The sequence below is a fragment of the Nannobrachium achirus genome (assembly GCF_963921795.1).
Source record: "Nannobrachium achirus genome assembly, chromosome: 20".
Lineage (NCBI taxonomy): Eukaryota > Metazoa > Chordata > Actinopteri > Myctophiformes > Myctophidae > Nannobrachium > Nannobrachium achirus.
In genome coordinates, this window is record NC_137827.1 from 42751561 (window position 1) to 42763535 (window position 11975).

General features: G+C 42.9%; 1 protein-coding gene across 1 annotated transcript in view; it reads left to right on the forward strand.

Annotated features, from left to right (window-relative positions):
- Nucleotides 1-9238, forward strand: part of arhgap5 (Rho GTPase activating protein 5) — a 51950-nt gene extending 42712 nt beyond the window's left edge. Inside the window, 4 exon segments of the mRNA XM_080750549.1 lie at nt 884-1015; nt 2597-2702; nt 3940-4201; nt 4203-9238. Of these exon segments, the coding sequence (XP_080606675.1) occupies nt 884-1015; nt 2597-2702; nt 3940-4201; nt 4203-4418 (716 nt within the window). The 3' untranslated portion in view covers nt 4419-9238.
- The last annotated feature ends 2737 nt before the right edge of the window (nt 9239-11975 follow it).

The following is an 11975-nucleotide window of genomic DNA, read 5'->3' on the forward strand; positions in this document are numbered from 1 at the left end:
TTGGCACAGCGTTGGTACCAATACAAACTCGGGAAACTCGGGGTTGGCACCATATGTGTTAAATGTCGGGAGCAAAGCAGTCACAATTTTGACCCTCTCGGGTGATGTCCTACTGTCTTCCTCTAATACTATACTGTCTGTATGCTGAATTTACTGTAACCGTCAGGGTCTCGCGTTGTGCAAATCACGATCATCTTCAGTATTTATCCCATCAGTATGTAGGTCGGTGCATCGCTGCAGTGTTTCCCCTCGGGAAGCCAGGACAATAAGCTTGGCTTCCACAGCAGAGGAGCAGAATCAAAACTCTGTCCCTCGCTCTCGTCGCCTCTGTTCCTCTTTTCTCCTCCTCCTGTGCCCTCTTCTCGCTTCTCCCGCTTTTCTCCCCCTCGCTCTCTGCTACTTTCCTCCACCCACCACCACCACCCTCTCCTTCCCTCCTGTGTCTGTCTCTCTCTCTCACACACACACACACACTCACACACACACACACACACACACACACACACACACACACACACACACACACACACACACACACACACACACTGAAATGAAGAAATGCCAACATTTCACCAAATCAGCTGATAGCCAAGCACAACGCTAACTACTGTAGATGGCACTCTGTTGAGGTGCCAACTTGCTTCTTGTGCATTCGTGGCCATACTGTTTATGGCCTACTTGTGTGCCAGCAGAGCTAGCAAGTGCTGCTATCGGTGCTGTCTATATGTACAGTGTGTGGGTGGGCAAGTTGGCACTCTGTCGAGGTGCACACATGCTGCCGGAAACAGACGGCACCCAACGCAGTACTTGCACGCTCTGCTGGCGCGAGTCATGATACTTGAATCACTAACGCTTTCCCTCCTGTGCTTGTGTGTTTGTGTAGATCACGGTGTAGACTTCGTGGTGATGGACATAGCTGTGAACGCGGTAGCCGGAGCACTCAAAGCTTTCTTTGCTGACCTACCTGACCCCCTCATACCCTATAACCTCCACCCTGAACTGGTTGAGGCCGCAAGTAAGTGCACGTGTGCGCACACACACACACACACACACACACACACACACACGCACGCACGTGAGCACACACACACACACACACACAGGGCTTTTGAGGCACATACATATCTCGTTCACTTCCCGTCCAGGCACAAAAGTCACTTGTCCATAAAGATTTATTAGTTGTCCCGGGCAACAGGACAAGCCTTAATGTCATGCCCTGACACACACCAGCATTTAGATATGCACAAACAGATGCAGTCATCCTGTGCACACAGCCAGCCACACACACACACACACACACACACACACACACACACACACACACACACACACACACACACACACACACACACACACACACACACACACACACACACACACACATCAATCTCTGATCTGAGCATTAAGTACACACCCATCCAGACACCACATAATTATACTGGGTCAGTTCTATATACATATTTTCCCAGCGATTAAACGTCTCCGTGCTCATCTCCATTTCTCTCCGGGATGACATTAGGTGACATCATGAACTAGTGACCTATGACCTCTTAACGTCCATTAGAGTGACCAACCTATCGCTGCCTCCTCGTTAAGATGATTGATGGGATATAAATGGAAGTGTGTGTGTGTGTGTGTGTGTGTGTGTGTGTGTGTGTGTGTGTGTGTGTGTGTGTGTGTGTGTGTGTGCATGTGTGCATGTGTGCTATCATAAATGTATTTGTTTATCCCTCATGCCTGTGTATATAAACCCAGTAAAAGGCAGAGTATTCATTTAACTGATTGTAGGAATGAATGAATGAATATTTTATTTCCGTGTCTGGACAATATTTGACACATCCCATATGGGATTATCAGACACATCAAATACATACTGTACATGTAACCAATTGTTACGAATGTAACAAGATGTCGTTACATTCATACACTTCATTTATACACTAAGGATTTGACTATGTTGTGTACATACGTGTGCTTATTTACGTATGTCTGTTTGTGTGTTCCTGCATTTACGCAGTTGTCGCTTGTGCACATACACATCAATATATAGAGGGAGAAAGAGAGAGAGATGTTTCTCTCTTTCTGTTTGTCCAGTGTATTGATCATATTTTGTGTTTTCAATCAGACATATTGATCCAGTCTGTTTCCATATGAAGATTAAAATATGCGTTCAGAGTGCCATTTAGTAAGAGGTTGTTTGTCATGGTTTAATTAATTAGTTCATGAAGTAAATATATTAAACACATTGACATGGTTTACGTATTGTATTTTATTAATCTGGGTGGAAGAAAGGTGTGTGTGTGTGTGTGTGTGTGTGTGTGTGTGTGTGTGTGTGTGTGTGTGTGTGTGTGTGTGTGTGTGTGTGTGTGTGTGTGTGTGTGTGTGTGTGTGTGTGTGTGTGTGTGTGTGTGTGTGTGTGTGTGTGTGTGTGTGTGTGTGTGCAATGCGTGTGTGTGAGATGACAGCGTGGGAGTAGTTTTGGCACTATTGTGTCCTTTGTCTTCCAGAGTGTATAATTTCCTTTCCCAAGAGAGTGTAAAATATATCTTCTTTTCTCTCCCTCTGTGTGTGTGTGTGTGTGTGTGTGTGAAAACAGAAATCGTGGACCATATTGAGCGCCTGCAGGTGTTGAGGGAGATCGTCAATAAGTTTCCTCCTGTCAACTACCTGGTCTTCAAATACATCATATCGCACCTCAACAGGTAAGAGACAACACACATACACGTGCTAATAACATCACACACACACTCTGCCTGCATACCCTCCTCACTAGATACGGAAACAAAATACTTTGATGTAGTCACACACACACGCACACACACACACTTAGACATGTTCGAAAACACAAACGCATGCATGATACTTATCATGCACACAGTTTTCCATAGTATGCGTGTGTGGGTTTAAATTCTCTCACAGCCTGCTCGTACTAGCCTGGTATAACCAGCCTAGATACTAATGTAGCTAGCTAACTAACTGCATCCCCTCCTTGTTTTAACATGGATGGATGATGGTATACTGTAGCTGAGCTAGGCTATGCTCGTACAGCTGCAAGAGAGCAGCTCATATTTTCTCTCACCCATCCTGTCATTCACACATGATTCACACCGAGTGTTCTACTGTTGACCACTGAAGCTTCGATGTTTATTACCCTGGTTATCAGCGTTTTCTAATCTCATGAGGAGAAAAGACTGGAAAAGAGCTACAGACGAAAGTGTCTATATAGGTCCGTTGTATGTTTACTTCCCCCGGAAGCTGTCTTTTTTCGACAAATCACAACACAATTTTCATGCCCTAGGAATGTAAACAGATCTGCAAAGCATCAACGTAGCTTCCCTGGGGCGGCACTTCCAGTAGTTCTGCTCCAACACTTTCAGTATAACCTTGCGTAGGCAGGCTTAATCTTCTGCCAAGAGAAAAGCCTGGGCATGATATGAGGCAGAGAGTGCATAGAAAGGTGGGACTTCCGCTGTGTGAATTTCACCGGAAGTTGTCTTTTATTCACAGTGCGGTGTTACTACAAACACATTCCCCGCTGGAAAATAATCTGTTCTACTTCTCCCGCTCCGTCGGTTGCGCTCGCAAATAAACAATATCCAAAACAAAACTTACAAACTGACAAAGTTACACCTATTAAGAGCGAGTTAACAGCTACAATATATTTTGTTTGTTTTGCTGGGGTATGTAAACAGACCTGCACCGCATGACGCAACTTTCCTTAATCGCAGCACTTCCACCAACTTTTGTTTATGCAACGCACAGCGCAGGTCTCATCCAGGGTGCTTTCAGTAGCAGTCCTTGTCCAGCATAGATGTTTATCTGCCTTGCTGAAGGGCACAATGGCAGCAGTGCTTGTTTCTCTATCAAACTTTGTCAAAACTCACTTTGACCGTGCCCCCTCCCGTGACGGATAACATGTTTTATCCGTGCCGTTCCCAGGGTGAGTCAGCAGAGCAAGACGACCCTGATGACGGCGGACAACCTCTCCATCTGCTTCTGGCCCACGCTGATGCGCCCCGACTTTGAGAACAAGGACACCCTGTCCACCACCAAGCTGAACCAGGCCGTCATCGAGTCCTTCATCCTGCAGAGCGACTACTTCTTCTACGGCGGCGAGATGGCGGAGAGCTCCAGCAGCGAGGGGACGCCGCCCCCCCACTGCCACAACATGGTGGAGGCGCTGCTGCCGCTCCAGCTGCCGCCCCCCCTCCAGCCCCAGCAGATACAGCACACCCTGCAGCCAGACGCCCTCATATAAGGGGGAGACGGGCCAGAGGGCACTATTACTACCCTGCAGCCAGACGCCCTCATATAGGGGGGAGACGGGCCAGAGGGCACTATTACTACCCTGCAGCCAGACGCCCTCATATAGGGGGGAGACGGGCCAGAGGGCACTATTACTAACGGGTAACGTGTAGGGAGCTCCTGCGTCTTAATGAATTCAACAGGCCCCGCCGCTTGGCGACATTCAACGGATGGATACGGGGATATGGACACACATATTGACCTGTTGGGTGCTGGGATCGAACAGGCAAGGTTCTCTGTCCGGGACAATGTCTCTCTCTCTTTCTCAATAACCACTACATGCCCCTTACCTCCATCAACACTGGGTGGAGAATAGATCCCCCCCCCCCCAACCCCTCTTGTGGATTATCTCATCCATGTGAAATGTGCCAGTTGAGTGAGATTAAATCCCAGATTGAGAACTACCAGTACAGAACAGCCTGTGGAGTTGGTCAGTTTTTCCCGATTGACCAATCGGAGCCAATTGGAATGCAGCACCCACTTCCTTATATGGAACAACACCACCATGTGGAATTATGATCACTACACTATCTGGATGTAATAATGACTATATTATCTGGGATGACTTGATCTAGCCTGGCCTAGGATGAAAATCGGAAAACAATCATGGTCTGGTTTCAAAGCTCTGTAGATTCTGGGCCATGGCATTTGTGCTAGTAGGCTGTTAAATTTTGTACCTTAGGTAGGCCTATAAATGAATTACTTTTATCTTACCTTTTATCAATGTTATATTACACTAACGTTTCTCATATGATGTGTGAGAAATTAGTCGAATTGGAGCCTAAACTACGTCAAATTTGGGCTCTCGCATACTTGATTACGTTATCTAGATTCAATTGATTGTGCGTGACACTGGACAAACCAATCGGATTCAGGTAACGCCAATCCCCCACCCATTGATTTTGGGCCTTGGACCACAGAGTAAAGACAGGTCTGATATTTAGACATCTTGTGCTCGGATACACGGAAGGCCCACTGGCTTAACCTTGAATGCAGGCTACAGAGTTGCCTCTCCTCGCCTCACTTCTCATAATAACATAGCACATAGCAACACCAAGCCCAGCCCACCAATAGGCCAAGTTCAGGCCCCCAGCCACTCTAGAGCCAGGCTTACGGTCTAGATCCCAGGCTTACGGTCTAGATCCCAGGCCAGGCTAGATCCAGGAGATGAGAAGCTTTCCAAAGTAGAGTCCTCCATGACTGCATCTAGACTGGGTAAAGATGGCCAGAACAGTCCCTGGTTCTCCCCCAAAGCCGGCCACTGATTTCAACAACGGACTGACTGACTGATTGACGGAAAAATTGATTCACTGACTGGATGGTTGCATAATTAGCTTGACAGGTTAACTGATACAGGTCAAATGACAGACTGGTTTACTGACTGTCCTATCAGGCTCGCTTCAGCTGATTTGCTGAGTCGGTGGGTGCGTGGTTGACTGACTGATTGATTAGCACAGTCATCACTAACTAATTAACTGACTGGCTGGTTATTGGACTGATTGAGTGGGTTTTCTTTACGACTGACTGTCTTGACAGAATTTCATGTAGGATACCTGACTTTCTCCATACATCAGTACATGTAAATGTGTCCTGGTTTCTTCCCAAACCTCTCGATCACCTTCCCGGCGACTTCTCTGAGAAGGGTGGACTTGACCTAAACGTTTCCAGAACCTTCTGGTTCGATAGAAATCTGGACACATTAAACAGTCACATGCACACAGGAGGATGACTTGCAAAAATATAAGGAAATACATATATTTATACAAACAAGTTATTTTTGCGTTGGGGGGGAAAAGAAACAAACAAAATGTAACGCAACCATCCCCCACTCACTCCCTTCGCCCGTCACATCAAACTCTGAACTCTGACCCAAAAGGACAGCACATGCACGATAGATTTTTAAAGTCCCACAGACTGAGTTTCTTTTTTTATGTTCTGTTAGTTTGTTTTGTTATAATTTTTCTCAAAAACTGACTCTTTAAAACTTTTTTTTTTTTTTTTTTACACAAGTGTGATTTTTACCGGGGATGTGTGTGTGTGTCAGTGTGTGTGTGTGCGTGCGTGCGCGTGTGTCCATAGGTCTGTGTATCTGTGTGAATTGAACTGTGGTCCCACTACAACCTCTTCCCAACGCCTCACACTGTCCGTCTGAGGAGGAGGAGGAGAGGAACACGAGGAAGGGATTCAAAAAGAGAAAAAGTAGAGACAAGTTGGCCTGCAAGAAACGTTTCTTTCAGGCAAACTGGATGCAAACTGGATGTAGTAGCAGGTGGATGGGGGGGAAAAAAACCTCACCACTCTAGCCAGCCTGCCTGTTTGACTCTCAGCACTCCCAACTCCAATAAGATATAAATAATAATATTTCTCTAGTTCTATCTTATTCTCTGAACGGAGGATCCCACTATGAACACCCCCCCCCCCTCTCCCCCAAATGATGGCACATCCGAGAGGAAATACCTCTGTCGCAAAGCATTCTGGGTCTCGGTTCTGTTTCCATATGTCTTATTCTTCTTTGTTAGTTGTTTTGGGGGAGAGCATTTGATGTTGGATAGATGGATGGATGGGCCAACTCGTTTGTCTGTTTTCCAGAAGAATCCTCTTCTCCTTCGTTCCTCTTGTTTTTTCCGGTCGTCGTTCCGTTGGGGTTTGTTGGAACAAACTTTGCATGTCTGTTTTCTGAAAAAATTACAAACTGTTGTTGAGAGTAAAAAACGAAACAAAAAAAAAACTAAAACAAAAAAACTTCAAAACACATTAAATACAGTACATGCTGAGCTGAATGCCAAGCGCTGTTATTCTCATTGCATTGATTGTTTGTTGGGTTGAGGGAATGCGTGATGAGGATTTTCAACTTTTTTATCGATTTGTAATTAGTTTCTTTTCCTTCTTTTTTTTTCTTAATTTCTGTCATGCAAGATGCCAACTCTTTAATATCATATGTTTGATTATATGTCTAATAGTTTCCCTAAATAGAGGAAAGAAAGTATAAGTATATATATGTGTATATATATATATATTTTATCAGCAGCTGATTTAGCTGATGTGAACCAGCGCGGGGTACTGAACTTTCTCTGTAATCCAGTTTAAAAACAAGAGGCTCTAATCCCATTCCGCAGCAGTTATGATGATGTAGACTAAAACCCACTGTTGGTTTTTCTTTCTGTTCTGATGGTGAGACAGGAGGGTTAGTGGGAAGGTGGGTCCGATTCCCCCTATTGCCTTTCGGAGAATAGAAAAACTGTTTTTGTGTCGATGGATGTTTGAGAATGAGGGGAAACTGATTTACACTGGAACTGAAAAACTGACATTTTTAGTGAATTACTTTATTCATCATTACAATCTGTATCAACCCATGGAAAAGTACTGTTTAGTAGACAATTATACTGTTATATATGAAAATGTGACTTAGTTGTGTACAGTACCAACACTTTAAGTATAATGTGTACACAATAATGTAATTGTTTGAATACAAAATGTGAAGGTTTTTTCTTTCTTTTACTTACACTTTGTTGGTACATCTGTAAGAAAATTATCTATTGAGAAAAATGTAATTGAATTAAGTATTTAAAATACCTCAAATACATATTAATAGTACTACACATAATACCACCAGATAATACCATTTGCAAAGTGTGACCCTTCTAACCCTGTAAGACTTAGCTTTGATGTTTTTACCATAAATACTGAGTCAAATGGGGCTAAAAATAAGGTGTTAGTTTTTCGTTTGTTCCTGTGTAAATTCAGCCATGGAATGATTCAAACACACAGTGGTTATTTTGGGTTGGTGTTGATGAGATAAAAATCTAATCCTCTGGCTCTGTCCCATTTCAGAAACTCGTCTCCTGCCTCTTTGTTGACTCCTTTCCCCATTAAGTGGATGGTTTTTTTATCCAGAGCATCCATTTAGCCCTTCATGTTTTTATGACCAGTTGGAAATTAACCCTTTGCATGCGGTGTGTGTGTGTGTATGTAGGACTAGGTGATTGGAACCCCGAGAGGGCCTGCAGGGAACAAATCACAGCTTTGTAAAATGTGTGTGGAGAGAGTTTAACCCCCTAGTAGTTCTATAAGTGTGGGTGCTTAGTGGTTCTGAGCTCTCAACCCCTTTACCCAACTTGCTTCGTTACTCAGTGAGTGACCAAGTGTAGGTGTAGAGTGTCTGGCTTGTGTGTGTGTGTGTGTGAGCGAGAGAGAGAGTAACATTCACATGTACTGTATGTGTAGGGAAGTGAACAAGAAAAGATGAGTGGATAAGAGCGCTCTTAGGGGGATTTATATTTGGAATGGAACCGAGCCAATAGTCCATTCTAGGTTGTTAAAGACTTGCATGCATAAGGACAAGGGCACATTGTAAGGGATGCGTTTCTGGAATGGATTGGAGCCCAGCCCATTCTGGATTATGATGACATGGGCTCATTCTAGGGGACAAATATCTGGAATGGAACGGAGCCAATAGCCCATTCTACAACACAATGACACGGGCACATTTCAGGTGTCAGATGTCTGGAATAGAATGGAGCTGACAGCTCATTTGTTGACCATCAGTGTTATATAAGCACATTATAAAGGGGATGAATATGTAGATATCATGAATGGAATGAAGCTAGGGATCCACAGTTCTAGACTCTGAGGACCGGGGCACATGGAAGGGAAAGTATGGAGGAATCAGAATGATGCCAATAGAGTTCTTGAAGACTTTTGTACCCCCCTTTGTTTGGGGGGGGGACAAAGCGGGTGGGCATGGGGTAAACTCAGCAGCTGCTAGTTAAGATAAAAGATTAACCATTTATTCTGTAGTTGTCCAACAAAACAATCATATTTTTTATTTTATTAATCATTTTATTCATAACATCCATGCTCGTTTCAAACCGGTGTACAAACTAGTTCCTCCAGATCTGAGCTCCGTCATCCACTCTGTATCATAGTAAATAAAAACATGAAATTTTGAGAAATGGAAAAAAAAAACTAAACTTTTTTTTCTTCTTCTCCATAATGTTTCCAAATAAAGTTTCTTTTTTTTCCAAAACTGTGTTTGGGTTTGTTACTTGTTAAATCAGATTGTCACTGTCTTTGTAACTTGCTGCCAGTAACTATTGACTAATGCTGAGAATTTTGCAAGCTACAGATGTATACAAACAAGTAGATTCCTGAACTGATGTATCTATCCCATAATAGAAATAAATAATATTTACAGAACATTTTACCAACAGTATGCTACACTCAATAGATACCCTTTAGTTTAGCTAGTCAGGCAAGAGATGTAGCCTACACATTCCATATTTTCCAAATAGTACAGAGTAGCCTATAAATCAAATTAACCCTTGAACAGTTGCACACTGTCAGAAGCAACTCAATTTAATTGAAATAAACGTAATCAACTAAAATAATCAAATGGGGACAAAACCAAACCCAAGTAGAAGATGGCTACAAAAGAGTCGTGATCATATTCATGCAACCCTTAATAGGCTTTTGATAGTCCACGCCCGCAATGTTTAGAAGGCAAGCGGCGCCATCTAGTGGTCTCCAACTAACTACAGTAACGGCACTGAAATAAAGTGCTTGTTATCTACCACAGAGTTGATCAGAAATCTTTGTAAAAGCCTTTTACCAGCCTAAGCTAAGTAGGCCTAGTAGGTTAGTGCAAACAAACACCAGAGGTTTCCCAACTTAAACCAGTTACCACATCCTCCAGATGCATGTCCCTGCAACTTGGAATCACGCCAATCATTCAATGGAGCCCTTGATGCCAGAGGAATGGGGTTTGGGTTAGGGTAGGCATATGTGACATTTTTGACAAAACCTGATTTTATATATCATTTTAAAGGTCTCCATTAGTAGACTACCAGACAAACACAACTAACAAACACCACAACAATGTGTAACTGATGCGTGTATCTATCTATTCTGCATCTAGCATGAGGCAAGACCCAAATTCAGTGTATTTATTTATGATGTTGTTGTTGTTGTTTTTTTTATTTTTATCTATTAACTCAACTTTTCTTATGGGGGTCCAGGGGAGAAAATATTCAAGGGTTGCATTTGTAGTCCTAAACGTCCATGTTGAGGACCAACAGAGGTGTCTGATGTGTCTGATTAACATAGAATTAATTTTCTACGCCAATCAGAACACCTGTGTTGGTCACTTGGTCCTCAACATGGCTGGTGTAGGACTACAAATGCAAGCCACGAAGTTTACCCGCTGATAAAAAGTAGGCCGATTTTACACATCCTAACAGTTTTCTTAAAAACGTATGTAGCCTATCAGTGCAATGACATGACCATGCCTTTATCAATTATTTATAATTACCAAACCCTCTGATAGAGCTCATAGCCTAGGCTATTGATGGCTATGAGCTCTATCAGAGGGTAAAGGTCTCTATTAGTAGCTACTAATAGAGCTAATAGACCATGCCTTTATCAATTATAATTACCCTCTGATAGAGCTCATAGCCTTGGCTATGAGTTCTATCAGAGAGTAAAGGTGTCTTTTAGTAGCTACTAATAGAGCTAATAGACCATGCCTTTATCAATTATAATTACCTTTTACCCTCTGATAGAGCTCATATAGCCAAGGCTATGAGCTCTATGAGCTCTATCAGAGGGTAAAGGTCTCTATTAGTAGCTACTAATAGAGACCTTTAAATGATATAAAATCAGACAAGACAGAAAGTGATGCGAGGTCACTCCCTACTGAGACGTAGTCCCCGCCCCAAAGATCAAAACCAAAACCAAAACTAAAAACTAAGAGCCTTGCCCTCATTTGACTTGACGACTGGAGCTGAATTCAACCAACACCAGGTAAGAATTTTCCAGCAAACAATACACATATAAATGTTTATAATAGAACAATATTTATATGAGTTAAAGAGAAGGATCTCAACGGAAATAAGCTTTGCCTTACTTACCTGAGTTTCCTTTTAGTTGACCTTGTATCAGTGAACCGTACTGTCTGTACCTTTTCCTATGCAATACGTCTTCCAATAAATACCTCAATCAATCAGTCAATGACTGGATGAGCTACTATAGTTGAAATTACATCATGTCTATTTCAAAGTGGCTTCATTGATATATCATGTATTTATTGAATGATTGGCTTTGTTTGGCGACAAAAGAAAAGAGCACATCTGCACATTCCTCGCAATATCACTGAGGAAGATAAAGACACGAAGCTCAGAGGTTTTATTTCCATTCACATTGGAAACATCATGTTTTCATCACCAGAATGATTCTGAAATAAAACTAGTAAAAAACAACAAAAATAATAGCCTAATTGTATGAAGGCAAGGTGTAGTACAAATATTGAGCTGCTAGAATAAGGAAATGGTAGAAACGAGCTGTACAACATTTACTTCCACATTCCTCCCTCCCCCAAAGCAGTGGTTTGACTGGTGTGTTGGCTGTTGTAGGCCAGTGCTGAAGCTGATGGCCAGGGGCTTGTGGTGTGTGTGTGCGTTGCGTGCGTGCGTGCGTGCGTGTGTGTGTGTGTGTGGGGTTATGGGGCCTTGACTTAAACTCAACCAGGGACTCCGTCTTTCCCAGGTGTTTTGCCCATTTGGGCGCGGTTATATGCCTAACCTAACCCTAAACTTTAACCTCAGAAACACTATGCCTAACCTCACAAGAGATTATGCCTAAGCCTAACTAAACCAGTAAACCTAACCTGTATGTAA